A 17,561-nucleotide genomic window follows, 5' to 3' on the forward strand; every position below is an offset into this window, starting at 1 on the left:
AAGTATTTTGCAACAACCTTTGTAACTGAGCTTGAGGCTTCTCACAGCACTGGCAAACTGGGTTAATCCCAGCGTAGGGCAGAAAGCTCAGGGGCATCATCTCATGGGACTGTTCCTTCTGAGCAGAGAGGCTGCAGTGCGCCTGGAGAACTTGCACCACCCGACTACGGCCTCAGATCAGGGTGAAAGCTTTGGAAAGCACCTACAGGGTGGTAACAGGGCTGGGGCTGGGAGGTGGCGGCAGCAGCTCCTTGCACCCCGTGCACGGTGCGCTGTGGCTCTGCCTGTCGGACCTGCTGTCTAAAAAAAGCTTGAGATCACGTTGCTTTCCCCTGAACCACCCAGCGTGTGACCTACCTCCTCGCAGAAGTCCCAGCTCTGACTGGCGTAAATGTTCTTGGACGCTCCGAACCTGAACAAGAAGAGGACACACAATTGGTTTTACTCCACAGACCACAAAGCAGAGCAGCCAATCCTCACAGGAAATGGGGTACAGAAGGGACAGAGGGTCCCCAGTGGGGAGAGGCAGGCGTGACCTCGCCTTGCCGTGAGCAGGGAGAGCTCTGCTGCCCGTATCTGTTCTGAAACAGCCAGGCCTGTTTGTTCAGGAATGATAAGGCAGCAGGAGAAGCAAGCAAAGTTTCTTGCTCTGAATGCAGTCTCTGCTGGCCCCATGCATTTTCCACGAGGTACCGTGGTGAGGGACACTACACGAGTACAAAACAAATGTCTCCTGGAAGGGATCAGGGTACAGGTTAGAGCTTCTGCAGGGAACTGGGGCACAAACTCTCCTGACCTTGGAGCAATGCAGAGAATCATTTCTGCCTCTTTCTCCCTTCCCCTGCTAACAGGAGGAGACCAAGGACTTTGTAAAGAGCAAATGCAAGGCACTGCATGGCCTCTCCTGCAGGAGAGAGCGTGTGCTCTTGTGGGGAACCATCTTGTGGACACAGATCCTATCTGCAACACTTCCCAGAGTGCCCCACCTCACTGCAGAGGCGCAGTGTAACTGACAAGAGAAGAGCCCACCTGTAAAAAATTGTAGCTAGGGCTTTAGCCACTGACAAGGGATCTTTCTTCTGCAGAGGAACAGCCTCAATCCACTTAGTGAAATAGTCGGTCACAAGGAGGACATGTGTATTGCTCTGGCTTGTCTCAGGAAAAGGTCCTGCATAAACAAGCACCAAGAAAAATCAACATGATGCCACAACATCGCCCAAACGAGGAAGGTAAAAACCAAACCTAGCAAAACAATTGCTGCAACAAGGCAAACAACCCTGATTCTGTTTGGCACTGTCGTTTAGACAGTACAGCTCGGTGACCTTTGTCATCAAAAATACACCCAGCACAGCCTCAATCCTGAGAAGCAATGCACGCCCACAACTCCCATTGTGTGTTGAGTGGGAACCCTGCCAGTCCCTGGATCAGGTTGCACCTCGGGTAAGCTGCTACGGCCTCCGTGACACCTCCTCACCGCAGAGCTAGGAGGCTTTCACTCACGTGTGGCCCTAAGTCTGCCACGCTTCCTGACGGCTGGCGCGGAAGCCCTGAAGAGCCTGTTTGACAGCCGCAAACACTCACCATGAACATCTAATCCCAGCACTTCCCAGGGAGATTCCACTTTAACAGGTCTGGCTTTCCGAGATACGTTCTTGTTGTGCTCCGCATTCTGGCATGTTTCGCACATTTTGATCTGGGAAAGGAAAAATTCGTATCAAAGGACTTTATAATAGGCTGACAATTTCCGTCAGATTCGGACTGAACAGGTTATGAATAGGTAGGAGGGGCAGTAACTGTGTACAACTTCCTTCTACCCTACAAAAATAATGGGACAAAAGAGAAAGAGGACAAAAAACAACAGGCTGACACAGCTCACCTCTGACAAACCTCACCCAGACAGATTTCACAGATGCAATAACCAACTTTCTGAATGTGATCTATACCAAAGACATTTCTCACCCCGCTTTGGAGCAAATATTTACTGTATTTTAAACTTCTACTGGCTAGAGAAATTGTCAGCCCCAGGGTGCTGGAGGGGCATGGGCTGCTTGGACCACGCAACATAACCGCACTTCTCCAAAGCAGGCTGTGCCGCAGAGCCCTCCTGGAGGGGACTTTCAGCAATACTCTGGGTGAGGCACAGCAGCCCGGAGGAGCTGATGGCAACACCAAACAGCTCTCATTGCAATAGTTTAGTGACCTGAGGAGCTCTGGCAGGAACCCATCCTGCTCAAAGCCAATCCCACGTTCCCATCCTGCCCAAAAGTGCCCTGCATGAGGATGCCAACCTGTGCAGGCTTCCTGAGGCTCTGGGGAAAGACACCCAATTTACCCAGCTGTCTCAGGCCGTTCCAGCAGTTCCACCTAGCAGGTGGCTTCAAAGCAAGAGCACCAGAAACGAACCCTCCCCTGCATTAGGGCTCCTCCAGCTGCTCCCTAGGGTCTCCTGCCTGAACCCCTTGGGATACGCCGGTGACACAGCCACAGCCAATGCTCTGCACTCACCCAGTCCACCACATCCTTCACGATGCCCAGCCAGTAGTAGCGGCTCTGGATGCGGTGCACGGTCTTCTTCTGGCCCAGGTGGTTGCCGATCTCGGTGAAGTGGCTCTCCAGGAAGACCTGCCGCCTGCGCTCGGGGTCCACGATCACCTCACGCTTCTCCTCCTTCTTGGGCCCCACGTAGTAGAGGCAGCCGCCTGCGAATGGGCAGGGAGAAGACATTTTAGTGCCACACACCTCTTGCTTGCCGTCCCCCTTACCCCAAACCCCACAAAAACCCCCACCCCACAGCGACAAAACCCTACTGCAGGCAGCATCACCCCCCACACACCACCTGGAGGCCCCCTCACCCCAAAACCACCTCACAGACCCCCGGAGGGGGCAAAATTCCTGTCAGCACGCCCCCCCACACACACACACACGCTGTGAGGCGGCTGTTTGGGATGGGGGGAGGGGGGTGGCTGCCCACCATCGAGGACGAATTTCTGGGCGTAGCGCTTGAGGTTCTTCCTCTGGATGGAGCAGAAGCTGGGCGGGAAGCAGCCGTCGGCCAGCAGCCGCTGGATGTCGGCGAACTTGCTGCTGGGGCCGCCCGGCTCGGCCGCCGCCGCCGCCACCACCTCCTCCTCGGCCACCTGCAGCGCCGCCTCCATGCTGAGGGGAACCGTGACGGGACCCCCCCCCGTGCGCGCTCCCGCCTCCGGGAGCCTCCGGGAGCGCGCACCCCTTGCCGGGAGCGCGCCCCGATTCCCCTCAGCCCCTCCTCAGGAGCCGCTGCTCAGGGGCCGGGCGGGAACATGGCGGCGGCGCGGCCGTTCCGGGCGTGCTCCTGCTTCTTCTCCGCTAACATCTTCGTGAGGCGCTGCGGGCTGCACGTTCGGTACCGGCACCGGGAGCAGCTCCTCAGCGACTACGGGACGGTAACGGAGGAGGGCAGCGGGCAGAGGGCGGGGGGGATATCGGGGTTCGTCCCACTCCCCCCCCCCCCCCCCCGGGTCGCCACTCACCGCCGTGTGGGTTGCAGGCGCTGAGGGAGCGCGGCTGTGGCAGCCCTGAGGTGTTGGAGGATGTGGTGAGGGAGGTGAGCGGCGAGGGGACAATTGGGGGACATTGGGGGACAATAGGGGGTCGAGGGGGGCTCGGTGCAGCTCTGCAGGGAGTTGGGGAGGGGGCTGGGGGTCGGTCTCTGGGCGTAAGTGGTTGTGGTAGGGCTGAGGGAATGGCCTCAAGTTGTGTCAGGGGAGGTGGAGGTGGGAAATTAGGGTTCAGGTTGGAAATTTCGAGGTGTTTCTCCTCAGAAAGAGCAGGCAGGCATCGGGACGGGTGGCCCAGGGAGGTGGGGGCGGACCCGTCCCTGGGGGTGTTCGAGGAGAGGTTGGATGAGGTGCTTGGGGACGTGGCTCAGTGGTGACACTGGTGGTGTGGTGATGTTTGGGCCAGCTGATCTCAGATCTCATTTCCAACCCTAACAATTCCGTGATCCTGCTCAAATCAATTCCCTGGCTCCCCAGGCCAGCGAGCTGTCAAACAGCTGGCTCCAACCCCACCCCTCCTTCCTCGTTTTCCCAAAATGTGCCATAACTAATCTCACGGCAGGTTATTAAAGATGAAGAGTTACCCAAATCAGCTGCTGCTCCAGCTGTTTGCTCTGCGATGACAGATCAGCCTGTCCCGACAGCGCTTAGCAGTAATCCCTTCGTGACAAGTCTGGTCTCCTTCCTAGCAAATGTCTTCATCTTGGACAGCGCTTGTGCTGTCAGGATGTAAGCCAGGCTCTCAAGGCGTAGGCCGGTGACTCACGAGGTGTCTGAAATGCCTGAAAGGGTTGAAAACTTGCAGCTCCACGTGACATGTCCATGGAAAGGCTTCAGTTATTTTTTTTAAGCCATCCGCTGTGAGAATGCGTCTCAAATCTCTCTTAGGAATTTGAATTTTTAAATATTTATAGGTTTTGTCTTGACTACAAAAAAGCAAGGCACGTACTCTGTCTCCCAGAGGTACACTGAACAAAAATAATTGGTTTGAAACAATGAGCAGGTTCTTTGAATTGTTTTAGTTATCCATTTGGATTTTCTAACGAGATGCTGTTTATTCCTAGATCGAGGCAGAAGTGCAGAGAAGAAAGCAGCTAATCCATCAGTCGGCAGAACGCAAAGCCATCATCGCCAGCCGTTACAAACGAAAACACCCCGAAGTGTACGTTCTTCAGGTAGACACTGGGTTTGAAATCTATTTTGAACCCAAGGAGCTGGCTGAGGGTTTGTTTTTGCAGTAGGGAGCCCTCTTGTCATCAGGATTGTGCGCAGTTCTAGAGCTGTGGCAGCTTGGCTCATTCTCCAGGCAGAATTCCGCCAGGTTTTTAGCCAGATGAGGGTCGTTTGTTGTTAAAGCTGCACCAGCACCCACTACTCAGCTCAGAATACCATCAGTAATTTGGATCTGAAGCATCCCTGCGGCACACAGGGTTAGTGAAGGCTGAGGAACAGCTACAGCAATCAGCTTTTATGCCCATAACTCACAGAGAAGTTCCGAGTTGCTCTCAGCTGGAGGCTGGCAGCCGGCTGCCTGCCTGTGTGCACCCCTCCCTGAGTTGCTCTGTTGTGCTGAGGCCAGGACAAGATGTGAAATCCTTTAGGAATGACTTTGCATTTATCCGTTAGGTGTCCACGCTGTGAGTCAGGCTCTTTCCCATCATGCTAAGGATAAATCTGGTCGGTTATATTTAGAAATACTCACAGACTACAGGAAAACACAATTTACTAAACCACTAAAAACACCAGTATCATTTTCTGCCACAAAAGTAACCCAAGTCTCACCATCAGCCTTGCTCCCTAGACTCTATAAAATTTCTGTGCCTTTGTGGAAGCCCATTTCCCTCTGGGGCTGTAAAAGACAGCACAAGCTAATTGTGTGTCTGTTTGTATTTGTCTTCCTTCCCTGGATGCCAGGATTCTTTCCTGGCCCCGGAATTTTTAGAAATCGTTAGCTACTGCACTTCACCAGATGCTCATCTCGATGGCCTCCTGCGCTACACCGAGTCCTTCTCAGGTAAAAAACAAAACAACCCATCATCGACAAAGAGCACCCGCGTGACGCTGAGCCTCAGCGATGACAGCTGTTTTCAAGCCCTGTCTTTAATAGCTCGGATTTGATACGCAGCCGAGACGAGCAGGATGTTATTTTCTGCCTGATGAGAGTCTCTGGAGAGGCAGTGTTGTGCAGCAGTTGTGCTCTGGATGAGATCCTGTGTTCTGCCTTTCCTGTCCCAGCCTGCTGATGTCTCAGCAGAGGCTCTCGCTGCAGCAGGGCTGGGGTTTTGGTTGTACCGTAACCTCGCAGGGGAGCCCGCTGAAGGAATCCTGCTTGCTAGGAGGGCTTGGTTTTCCCTCCCCAGTGCTTTCCTGTTTCAGACAATCCCCCTAGGTTAGTCTGAGCTGAAATATTCTCAGTCTGGCTTTCAGCCTTTTTAAAAGAGATCTGGGTTTTCAGCTTCCCTGGTGGCATTCGTGAAGCTCTCTTTGTACCAGAAATGCTGAGAAAAGCTGAAAAGTTGTCTCCTTTTCTCAAAACAGAGAAGAATGTGCGTGCAGAGCTCTGCTCTCCAGAGCTTCTCAGAGCATTTCCGTGGCACCTACAGCAGGCATTTAAATCGGTGCCAGGGCTCCCAACTGGCTGGAGAAGCCTGGAAGCAAGGGCCCAGCATGCAAAATAACAAATCCATCCCAGAGCCGATCCTCAGGACCAGTGCCAATCCTCTGAGCAGCTGGAGCACGACGTGAAGTGTGTGGGTGCTGCGTTCTCACCAACACGAGCACAGTCTAGCTCGGCAGCACAACAGCCAAGCACACCCCTGCCTGTTATTTCCCCAGCTGTCTCCCTTCTCTTGGCAGATAAGAGGATCTATCGGCTGCCAGTGTTCACGGAGGAGTTCTGCCGAGCCTTTGTTGAGGAGCTAGAGAACTTTGAGCAGTCGGACATGCCGAAGGGCAGGCCCAACAGCATGAATAACTATGGGGTAGGACTCAGCAGCTCTCGTGCTTCTGTAGGGAGAGCGTTCGCGAGCAGACTTTGTTTACCTCGCTTCAGGATCCTTTCTGTTCCAAAATGTCTGTATTTGAGTACAGCTTTGTTTGGGTACGGCCTCCTTAAAGGCTGAGGGAATGTGAGTGACTTGTCCGGAGACAAAAGGACAGGGAAAGGCAGGGACAGGGTGTGGGAGCTGATATCTCAGAGCAAAGAGTGCCTTGCTTTTAAACAACACGCCTCTAAATCAAGGCGTCTGGTTCTAAAGAACACTCAACTTTTGATCTTACTCTGTTCACCACCACTTTCCATCTGATCTTCTTTCCTCTCCCTGTAGCTGGAATCTTTGTTCTTCGGTTCTTTATCTGAGCAAGCTGCAGTGTTGGAACAGAAAAAAGCAGCTTAGTACTTGATGAAGCAGCAGAGAACCCAGCTGCTGGTCAGCTGCTCCCAGCTCCTCTCTCTGTGGCAGGTCTTGCTCAACGAGATAGGGATGGATGAAAACTTCATCACGCCCCTGCGGGAGAAATACCTGCGGCCCATAACGGCTCTGCTCTACCCCGACCTGGGGGGTGCCTGCCTGGACAGCCACAAGGCGTTCGTGGTCAAGTACGCGCTGCACGAAGACCTGGATCTGAGCTCCCACTACGACAACGCAGAGGTCACCTTAAACGTTTCGCTGGGGAAAGACTTCACAGAAGGCGGCTTGTACTTCGGGGATTTCCGGCAGGTACTGGGCACATTCCTTACCTGGAGCCTGCTTCTGTTCCCCCCTAATCCCAATTCCAAGGCATCGACTGTTCTAAACAGCAGTTACTCACTTCGGACAGTCCAAAGCACTCTGTCCCTTCCCCTTTTTTTCAAGGTAGTGGTTATACAGGAACCTTTTCTGCTACAAACAAGATCACAGTGTTCAAGCTAACTGCAGCCAATTCAAAGAGAGGAGAGAGCTGTGGTAGTAGGTGGAGTGAAACAAACCAACCCATCTTCCCTTAAGGAAAAGGATGAGCAGGGAGGTGCTGAGAGACAGGGAGAGAAGTCATTTACTTCACATGAGACTTGCACCTAATTCTGTAGCCCCTGTTCTCTAGGAATAGGGCTAATCCCCCCTCTAAGAAGGATTTTTGACAGGAGAGGGGTTAAAAAAACACCATACACTGGTGAAACTTTTTTTTTGGACTGAAACTCTGTCTTTAAGTTCCCTCTGGACCTGTCACTGTGAATGCCTTACCTGAAAGCAGTTGTACCAAAGTGCTGCCAAGCCACCAGTGGCTGCATTTGAGGTACAGCTCATCCTTTCCCTGGTGCTTGTTGAAGAAATCAAAGTTTTAACTCGCTGGCCACTGTTCTTCAGGGACTTTCTGGTGTAATGCTGTACCCACCTCCCTTTGTTCCAGGATCCCAGCCCCGTGCCGAGCTACATCGAGGTCGAACACGTGGGGACCCAGGGGCTGTTACACAGAGGAGGGCAGATCCACGGGGCGCTCCCCATCGCCTCGGGGGAGCGCTGGAACCTCATCGTCTGGATGAGAGCCTCGGCCATCCGCAACCGGCTCTGCCCCATGTGCAACCAGAAGCCCGAGCTGGTCGAAGCAGAGGGGTTCGGAGACGGCTTCACGGAAAGCGCTGAGGACGACGTGCCCGAGACTGTGGATCTCTGTTCGCTGTGGTAGCAGGTGTTAGGGCACCATTTCTCCGGACCAAGTTGCCTGAAGCTGCTTTCTGCCCTCTCGGGCTGCTCTGACAGACGCTGGTGGATGCGTGAGTTGTGTCAGAAGTCACTGTCACCTTGCTGGGGATGCAGAACCAGTCCTGCCGGGCTGGGGAAGCCGCCTGCGTCCCCTGCTGGTACTCAGGCAGGTGAGGGCTCACCCCCAGCGTGGTGGGGGGATGCTTGGAAGGTGTAGAAAGCCTTCAGGTGGAGTCACCGCGAGGGCTCTGGGAATATTTCAGGGGTACAGGAAAAATAAACGAAGCTGCTTGGCCTTTGTGGAGGCCTCTGTGCCAACAGCAGCGTTGCAAGGCTCTGTAAATGGGAAAGACCAGTGCAATAAAACCACATAACCCGCAGAAACAGTGCAATAAAACCCGAAATTTGCCACTTCTCTGCTATTCGCGGGCAGTCCTGGCCTCTCCCAGGAGAAAAGCTTTGGGTTGTGGGGCAGCAGTGAGAGATCTGCCCCAAACCGAGATAAAAGCGGCTCAGAGCAGGCTGCTGGGAATGGCGTGGGGTTGTCACCACTGGAAATTTACCTAAAACAGGCTCAGAAAAACCCACCGGGAGCAGTACCGGGAGCTCTGATCCCCTGGGGCAGCCGAGGGGGTGCCTCGAGGGCTCCAGGAGCTCTCCGGAGCCAGGGGCCCTGCCGAGCCCCGGAACCAAAGCGCGCGGCCCCGTTGCCAGCCGGCGCCCAGCGCTGCGGACCGGAAGTGAGGGGGGGGGAACCGGGCCGGAGGAGCAGCGGCGGCGGCGCGGCCCCGGCCCGAGGTGAGGCCGGGGGGCGCCGCGGGAGGGGAGGAGGGCGCATGCGCGCGGCGGCGGCACCGGGGGGGCGGGGGGAGGGTGAAAGGGGCCTTAAAGGGGCAACGCGGCCGGGGCCCAGCTCTTAAAGGGGCCGCGCGGCTCTTACAGGGGCCGCTCCCTTCCTCATTAATTGGGGGCCCTCGGAGCAGCCCCGTCCCCCAGAGCTCCGGTGGCTGCCCAAGGACGAGGTGGTCGCAGCCCTGGCTGCGGTTCGGCTGGGTTTGGGTAATTTTGGGGATCCCAAGGGCGCTGTCCCCGCAGGGCTGAGGCGCCATGGCCCGCAGCCAGCCGCGGAAGCGATCGCGGAGCAGGAGCCGGAGCAGGCAGCAGAGGAAGGAGAAGCGCAGGAAGAGCAGCAGGGAGCTGGGCTCGCAGCCCGGCAGCAGCTCCCCGGGGAGGCGGCCCTCGGGGCCTCACAGGCACGGGTCGAGCTCAGCAGCCACCAAGGAAGGTAGGGAGAGGTCTGCGACCCAACGTTTTTAACGGGTTTTCTTGGGGCAGGTGGACAAAGGGGGATTGGAAGGGAGAAAAGGATCCCTGCCTGTCACATCAGCGCGTGCTTTGTGCCCGTTTTGGTGGCAGCACCGAGGGGATTTGCCTTGGGGCTTTGTCTTTGGGCTGGGAGAGGAGGGCACCAGCAACGGGAATCCCTGCTGCCGCAGGGCCACAGCTGCTCTGCTCACCCTCTTCTTATGCATTGCAGAAAAGAAGAAGGAAGGAAAGAGCAAAAAGAAGAGGAAGGCAAGCACATCGTCCTCTGAGACGTCTTCCTCCTCCAGCTCCTCCTCATCTTCATCCTCTTCCAGCTCCTCTTCCGATGACTCCAGTGACAGTGAGCCCAAAGCGAAGAAGAGTCGACACAGCAAAAAGAAGCGAGCGAAACACAAAGAGAAAAAGAAGAAGAAGAAAATAAAAAAGAAATCCAAAAAGAAGTCAAAAGAAAAACCTAAGGAGGAGAGCACCAAGGCAGAAGTGGTGCCTGGCCCCTCACTGGAGCAGTGGCAGAAGGAATCGCTGGTGGACTCCGGGCCAGGTAACGTTCACATTTCCCTCTTGCTTAGCCAGGGAACACTGCAGTGGGGAAAAGCTCCTGCGTGTCCCCCTCGTGGGATCCACACGGGGTGTTGTAGCAGAGCTGTGCACGGAGCAGTCCCTGACTCTCCTCCCTCCTGGGTGGCTGCCTTTGAGCCACACCAAGTAAAAGTAAGGAGCTATGTGCACTATTTGGTGAGTTTTTAGCTCTAATTGTGGCTGTAAGGTGGAAAAAGAGACACCAAATGAAAGGACACAGCAGTACCAACCTGGCAGAGCTCTGGGGCCGTCCAGCAGCCCTTCCTTGGTGTGGTTTGTCACCGACCCACAAGCACTGCAGGGATCTGGTGCTGTGTTCCTGGCTGCTCGTTGCAGGCACGCTGCGGTGCCCCTCGAGCACAGCTCTGACTAACGGACACCTTCCAGTCCTGACAGACGAGCAGAAATCCCGCATCCAGGCTATGAAGCCAATGACGAAGGAGGAATGGGACGCGAGGCAGAGCGTCATACGGAGAGTCGTGGACCCTGAAACGGGGAGAACCAGGTACGGGCCCTCGGGGCAGAAAGGAGGCAGGATCTCCCTGTACAGGTGGTAAGGGGAGGAGGCTGTTCTGCTGTATGGGGCCATGTCCCCTTTATCCCCTTCAGCAGCAAAAGCCTGAGCTGAGGCCTTGCAGATCCCTCCTGGCAGCCCTGCAGGTGGCACGTTTGGCACCCAAGGGTGACATTGTGCTGGGTTCCTACACAAGTGGCACTGGGCTGCCTCCCAGTGGAGAGCTGCAGGTGGCAGAGCTCCCTTTTATTTAATCCTTGTGGCAGGAGTGGTTCAGCTGTGTCCCATTAAATGGGGCCCTGCCCCTGCAAAAGCAAAAACCAGAGGGGGTGGTGGTGCCTCCACACCCTCCCTGCTTCATGCTCCTGCCTTTCAGGGCTGAAATGTGCCCTCAGCACCTGGGGCTGAGGGGGCAGGGAGCGTGTTTTGCTTGGGGTTACAGACAATCAGCCTGAAGTTCGTTTAGCTGCCAACTAGAAATGACCCAGATTTTAATAAACTGCATCCTCCCAGCGAGCAGCAAACATCGTGCTGAAGAGAATTGGGCATGACAAGTCTGGTCTTAAAATAGAAGGCAGCCTGCGGGGCTTAGGGAGGTGTGGAGCTAAGGTCAGTTCCCCGGTAGGCACGTAATGAAGACAATTAAATTCCTGCTCGTGGTTGGAGGTGGGAGCTGCCTCTGACACTGCTGGAAATTTGTGCAGCTGAGATGCTCCGGGGCCTGGCTGCCTTTCAGGCCCAAACTGGCTCCCGTTTATGAGTGGCCACTGTGTGCTTCAGGCAGTCGGGAGCAGACCTGAATTCAGTGCATAAACAAATAAAATAAGGAAGGGGTTTTGCAGAGGCTGGGTCTGAAGCAGTAGCTGTCACAACTCGTGGCCCTGTCCTTGTCTTCCAGGCTTATTAAGGGAGATGGAGAAGTTCTAGAAGAAATTGTCAGCAAGGAGAGACACAAAGAGATTAACAAGGTAACGGGGGGCTCTTCACCATCACTGACTGCTGGTGGGAGGGCTGGGGGGGCCACAGCTGAGGGGCTGCTGCACCCAGAGGTGTTGTTTTTGCCTCCTGGGACCTGAGTGGCTCCACCAGGGCAAAACAAAGCCCTGGCAGCCCTGCAGCAGCCCCAGCTGTGGGTGCTGGTGGATTTTTGTCCTCGGGAAGGCCGTGCTCTGAGGGCCTGTCTCTCCCTTTCCAGCAAGCCACCCGGGGGGACGGGCTGGCCTTCCAGGTGCGGACGGGGATGCTGCAGTGAGGGCCTGGGCTCCAGCCGTGCCGGGGGCTGTTCTGCAGGCAGCAGCCTGGGCGTGATGAGCAGGACCCTGCAGGTGGCACCGTGTCAGGACGCTTCCCGGGGCACTTTCCACCTGCTCTGTAAGTTACTGACTGGGAAGGAGAGCACCTTTAATGGGTCGTCTCCCAGTAAACCCCTTCTCTCCCCTCTCTCCTGGCTGTGGTCAGTGTGGCTGTAATGCGCTTGGGTCCTGCTTGCCCTGGTGCCCCTTTTAAGGCCTGAGGAGCTCAGCAGCACCGAGAGGTGCTGACGCCCCTCAGCTCTGGGCTTTGGCTGGCAGGAGGCATGGCTGTGGCCAGAGCATGCACCAGGGCTACAACACTGGCAGCTGGCTGCCACGTCTTCCCTTCAGGGGCTGCTCTCGGTCCCATCCTTGCTGCCCTGTGCATACCCAGCTCATGGACCCTTTGTGCTCACCCACCCTGCTCGGAGCAGAGCGCCCACGGTGCTGCGTGGCTCTGCTCAGGCTGCAGCACCCTGCCTAAGCCCTTGAGTGCCACCCTGCGCAGGGGCTTTACTCATACCCCTTTCCCACAGTGCAGGTCCTGGGCAGCAGCAAGGCTCTGGGGGTCTCAGGGCCTTTGCCCACAGCAGCTGTGCTGCAAACAGCCGTCATTTTCCCCCACTACAAAGTCCATAAAGCTACAAACTGTTAAAAAGAAAAAAAAAGTGGTAATTAATGGACAAATGAGTCCTGTTGATCCTCGCAGAAGCCCTCAGTGTTGTGTTCGTGGCTGTAACCCTCCATTAAACTGGCTCCTGCTCCCATCCCAGGCTTTGTGACTCGTGTTTCTAGCGGCTCCCAAAGAAGCAGACGAGAGACGAGCCTTCCCATTTCTTTAATCTGTGTAACTCACAATGGTACTGTACACAAAGCACACCCAGGCATTGGAACGATGCACTAACAGCAAGGAGGAGAAGGAAGTCGTACAGAAGGTTTGTCACACACAAGCACGTCACCTGCACAGTGCTGCGCACACGGGGGCAGACCCAGCACGGCCCGGGAGCGCCGGCTGGGCTCGGGCTGCTCGGCCCGGGCTGCGGGCGGGCGGCCGGCGCCCTCGGGCATGCCCTCCGGTGGGACCCCACACGCGCGTCTGTTTTCCCCCCCCCCCGAAGCAATTTTTTATAAATAAAATATAATTAACATCGTCGAATATAAAATTGACAGTCGAGGGTATCGACAGGCAGAGGGTGCTCAGGACAGGGAAAGGACCGTAAGGCTTCTAGAACTAATAGGAAATGCAGCAGACGGTGGCAATACCTGAAGAAGGGGCTGCTACAGCAAGCACGGCGGCTGCTGGGCGGAGCGGGCGTTTGTTAGTAACCCTTTGGCTAGTTACTGCTCTCGGCTCGCGTATCGGACACTGTAAACGTTTTTTGGTATCAGAATTTCGCCTCACCTGACGGAGTGAGCTGGCCACCCAGGGAAACAACTCGGCGTGAATGCATGGGGTCTTTTTTTTTTTTTTTTTTTCCTTTAAAAGACTTGAAAGGGACAGCGTCAGGTAGAAAGTCTGGCCCGATAGTTCCGTAATACAAAAAGCTGCTTTTTATAAAAATCTGAGCTCCACAGCAGAGTTTGATTCCCATGGAAACAATTAGAAAAAAAAAAAAAAAGGAAAAAAAAAAAAAAGGAAAAGCCTGAGGCAGCCTGTGCAGTGCGTGCTGTATTGTGCTAATGTGCGAGTACAGGACGTGGGCTGCAGCAGAAGCAGCGCGACTGTCAGCGGTCGTGCTGGTGGCTGCCCAGACAACAGCGACAGGGAGGTGCACGAGAAACTTTTAATAGGCTTTCATTTCCAAGCAAACACGTCCTTTGTAACAAAGATAAGTTAGGTCTTGAACCTGACAGCGCCCCTTTAGAAAGGACGGGAGATACATTCATCTTTCCCTCACCGCGTCCAAGTGGATCCTCTTCCATACACGTGGAAAGACATCGGGTCACATGCATCACTCTCCAAAACAGCTCAGAACAAACAGGTTATAGACACAGAATTCAACTATTGCTATTGTTCTTTGAGTGAGTAGCACGTTGATCTTTGCTTCAGAGAGATGAGTGCCAGATGGGGGTGTCTGAAGATAGACTGATGCAGACTGTGATGGACTGAATCGGTGGAGAAAACTTATTGGCATATTTCCTGGTAACTACACCCACGTCATCTGGTATTATTGCAGCAAAAAAGGTCCTGCTCTACAATTGCTTCTCCATATCGGATTTGTACAATGGCAACAGATGGGGGGGCCAGGGAAAGGACCTGGGGAAGTTTCAAGAAGCTCAATAAAGGATGAGGACAGAGGTGCTATGATTGTCAGTCTGGTTAGTAGCTGTTTAAAACATGAAGTGATGGAGAGGTGAGTATAATATTGCACTTCTGCATTCATTGACAGTTACATTAAACTTGGTCCATGAAGTAATTGCTTTGTACATAATGCCTGAAACAAAAAGCTACATTTTTAAATATTAATAAACCCTGAAGGTTCCAGTTCCTCCAGACATTTCTTCCTCTACATAAATAAATAACTTTCCATTTTATATATCCACTTTGTATGTTGAACATTTACATTCGCCTCTGTTTTACACTATCTACACATAAGAAAATGTGAACATCTCATCAGCATTGGAAAATGTACAGACCATGCCTTGGTTGTGGGCTTTGAGGAAAAGTTGAATTTGGAAAGGCCATATCCAAATTTGCAGAAATTGTTTTTGTGATGTGGTTTGGTGACTTCACAGGATGGATTGTGGCTTGGCTTCCTACTCGGATGGCAACTGTTTGATAGAACATTCGACTAGCAAAAAGCTGTGGGACGATTCACATTGTTTGGAAACCCAGCGAGCTCTGGATGTACATTCAGAGAGAGCTTAGCCGGGCCCACAGAAAGGGAAGTCAGTTTTCGGTAATAAAAGTCATCGGATACATTCTGCAATTGAATAATTATCAAAGAGAAGTGGTTAAGCAGTTTGCAGTCAGGCTGCAAGGACGTGGGAGATGCACTGTGCGGGCGGGCGGCTGGGTGTGAGCGCCCCGCCGGCAGCTCAGCACTGTCCCTCCGCTGGCGGCGCAGGCAGCGCGCGCGTTGCGTCTGCACCGACGCCCCGAACACGAGGTCTACCTTGGATGCCTGATGAGTTTAGGTTTGCCTACTGTGGCCCGGAGCCAAGTAGCAGAGCAGTGTTCACAGTGCTGTGTGTCTCAGTGCGGCCGTCCTGCACTTCATATTGAAACAGTTAATAAAATGAAGCAGCCAGTCTAAAAAATTGTTGTTATAAATAAGATCCTCGTAAGTAGAAAGTGATATAAATACAGGTAAGGGTGGTGGGGGAAGCGGGGTTACACACAGTCGAGGAGCTCGGTAGGACTATAAAATCTCCACGTGAAGAGGCCAACTGGAGGCTGTAAATGGGCACCCCGAGCCCCCCAGGGGTTGCCCCTCTGGCCCGGGAGGTGTGTGCAAGGAGGGAGCCAGGCCCCTCACCGCGGCCAGAAGTCCCGGCCAGGCTGACCTGGGGGGGGACAGGGCTACGGGGCTTTCTGGAAGCCCCCGCTCTAGGCACTGTTCTCCTCTGGTGCTGCAGGCACCGCACCGCACACCCTGCACGTCTCGGTGTCACCAGGGGGTGCCGGACAGCAGCGATGGCTTCCCCCACGCACCGGGCAGCTCCCTCACCTCGCACCCAGCCCCGGCTCGCTCCGGCAGCACACAAACCATCGGCTCAGGCACAGCCGCTGAGAAACACACCAGGAAAATTAAGATATGGCCTTTTCTTAAGCTCGCCTGACTTTTTGGCACACTTCCTTACAGTCTCCTTACTGCTGGAAAAACTTCTGCACAGAGTTTTGTTGTTTTTTTAAATATATACATATACATATATATACGTGTGTGTGGGGGCGTATGTATATGCACGTGGATGGATATACATACACACACACACACACCCTGGCTTAGCAATATTTCTTTGTCATGCACTACAAACAGTTAGATGTAGCTACATGAGATGGTAACAGGTTTCCATTCTAAAAATCATCAGTGCAAAAAACAATGAGGTTTTACAGTTCAGTAACTACCGGTAAAAGAAGCAAGTCTAGTTCCCATTGAAGCTGCTACTGAACTTGGAGAGAACCTGGGAAGAAGAAAATGTCTCAGAGGTGGGTGTTGAGAGAGTCAGACCCTGCATTTGGATGAGAAGAACTGCTTGCAAATATATGGTGGTTAGTTTTGGAAATAATATAGAGCAATATTTGGAGACTTTTAACAGCAAATTAAGTGTCTGAGGCTTGTAACAGCTCAGAGTAGCTTGTATTCTTCTTTTAACAGGTCAACACGTTAAATTCCATCGGCTTCTAAAATGTCTCTTTAAAAAATAACAGTAATAACGACCCCACTTGCTTGGGCGTGAATCTGCCGACATTCTGCCCCTACCAACAGCATCTTTCTGCTTGGCCACTGCACGTACTCCTTGCGAAAGTGGCTGAACTTGAAGCTCCTCGTACAGGTAAAGCTCTCGGTTGCTCTGCCTGGCGCAGCCCCTGGTAAATCCCTCGCTTGGGGCTGTCTGTGCCGGGGAAGCAGCGCGCTCACTGAACCCCAAACCCACCCCGTGCCAGCACTGGCAGAGCACCTCGGTCTGACTCCTGGGACAACCAAGAGCAAGTTCCCCCAGCCTCATCCCCGTTCCTGTGGCTCTGAGGACAGCACTCGGTCACGCGTATCGGAGCGATGGCTAACAAGGCGAGGAGGCACGTATTTACAGTCACTAAACCTGGATAAGAGAAGGAGGCAGGAGAGAGCGCGATCTTGACCTGGAGACTTTCCCCCCCCCGTTTCCAGCTGTTCCTTGGGCTCACGCTGCACAAACCTGACGCTCCCGCTTGCAAGGCCTGAACGTTCCGCGTGGGAAACATCCCATCTCTTCCCAGAACACCACGATGTTATTAGAGTAGCACCATATTTACCCTTCCAGCCCGTAACGCCGGCCTCGTCCCTCTTTCCTTTTGTTTTCCCCTCCGGTGGCTACAGCCGACAGTCGCTGGCTCTGGCTCGGCTACTTCTGCCCCAAGAGGCCAGATTCCAGGCGGGATGCCGCGCTCCGACCCCAGCACCCCGTGGCGATGCTCATGCTTCTTTGGCTGCGTTCCCTGTCCCTCTCCTTGTCGCTGTCGGACTGGCTCTGGGTGCGCTCGGGGCGGTGGCCGGCGCTGCTGCCGCCGGCAGCTGAAGGCTGGGAGGAGATGGTGCGCAGCAGGTGGTTCCTCTTGCGCAGGAACTCGGTCTGGCTGGGCAGCCCGAAGCTGCCCTTGCGCAGCGCCATGCGGGTGGTGTTCTTGGCGGGGCGCGAGCGGTGGTTGTACTCCAGCTGGGCCAGGTGGGCTGCATAGCCCTCTGTGATGAACTGTGAGACAAGGGGGACAAGGGCAGGCGTTAGAGGGACAGGAGGCGTTTCCCCGCTAGGCTCTGGGAGCTGAGTGTTTTTGCTGTGCCACGCTCACTGGGTGATGTACAAGACATGGAGCCACCCAGAGAGATGCCACAGGTCCTGCTACGTGGGACTTTGTCTTGAAAAGCGCCAGGTCTGAGAGCAGCTTTAGGGTGACCAAATCCCCGCTGCTCTCCCTCCCACGGGAGGCCCTTGG

The 17,561-nt window shown here is 54.5% G+C and overlaps 3 protein-coding genes across 22 annotated transcripts in view; 2 read left to right on the forward strand and 1 right to left on the reverse strand.

Moving 5' to 3' along the window:
• Positions 1 to 2,930: 2,930 nt before the first annotated feature.
• Positions 2,931 to 8,632, forward strand: OGFOD2 (2-oxoglutarate and iron dependent oxygenase domain containing 2). 6 transcript variants are annotated; one of them, XM_068653864.1, is made up of 7 exons: positions 2,931 to 3,422; positions 3,527 to 3,583; positions 4,601 to 4,711; positions 5,451 to 5,550; positions 6,393 to 6,517; positions 6,998 to 7,255; positions 7,923 to 8,632. In XM_068653864.1, the coding sequence occupies exons 1-7, from the start codon at positions 2,946 to 2,948 to the stop codon at positions 8,196 to 8,198; spliced, it is 1,404 nt and encodes a 467-aa protein (XP_068509965.1). In that variant the 5' UTR covers positions 2,931 to 2,945; the 3' UTR covers positions 8,199 to 8,632. The 6 variants fall into 6 exon arrangements, with proteins under 6 accessions (XP_068509965.1, XP_068509966.1, XP_068509967.1 ...); XM_068653865.1 differs by lacking the exon at positions 3,527 to 3,583; XM_068653866.1 differs by lacking the exons at positions 5,451 to 5,550; positions 6,393 to 6,517.
• ARL6IP4 (ARF like GTPase 6 interacting protein 4) lies at positions 8,250 to 13,361 on the forward strand. Of its 5 annotated transcripts, none has more exons than XR_011088484.1 (7): positions 8,858 to 9,013; positions 9,311 to 9,500; positions 9,753 to 10,082; positions 10,508 to 10,625; positions 11,533 to 11,602; positions 11,830 to 12,005; positions 12,700 to 13,361. XR_011088484.1 is itself a non-coding variant. In XM_068653873.1 (6 exons), the coding sequence occupies exons 2-6, from the start codon at positions 9,323 to 9,325 to the stop codon at positions 11,884 to 11,886; spliced, it is 753 nt and encodes a 250-aa protein (XP_068509974.1). In that variant the 5' UTR covers positions 8,250 to 8,385; positions 9,311 to 9,322; the 3' UTR covers positions 11,887 to 12,693. The 5 variants fall into 5 exon arrangements, 3 of the variants coding, with proteins under 3 accessions (XP_068509974.1, XP_068509972.1, XP_068509973.1); XR_011088485.1 differs by lacking the exon at positions 12,700 to 13,361 and adding an exon at positions 12,463 to 12,693; XM_068653873.1 differs by lacking the exons at positions 8,858 to 9,013; positions 12,700 to 13,361 and adding an exon at positions 8,250 to 8,385 and having other exon boundaries at positions 11,830 to 12,693.
• Positions 12,750 to 17,561, reverse strand: part of PITPNM2 (phosphatidylinositol transfer protein membrane associated 2) — a 134,592-nt gene continuing 129,780 nt past the window's right edge. For all 11 annotated transcript variants that reach the window (XM_068653853.1, XM_068653855.1, XM_068653848.1 and 8 more), the window contains one exon: positions 12,750 to 17,320. In XM_068653853.1, coding sequence (XP_068509954.1) covers positions 16,973 to 17,320 — 348 coding nt within the window. In that variant the 3' untranslated portion in view covers positions 12,750 to 16,972. The remainder of the gene's footprint in view (positions 17,321 to 17,561) is intronic.

This window comes from Anas acuta, chromosome 17 (genome assembly GCF_963932015.1).
Source record: "Anas acuta chromosome 17, bAnaAcu1.1, whole genome shotgun sequence".
Classification (NCBI taxonomy): domain Eukaryota; kingdom Metazoa; phylum Chordata; class Aves; order Anseriformes; family Anatidae; genus Anas; species Anas acuta.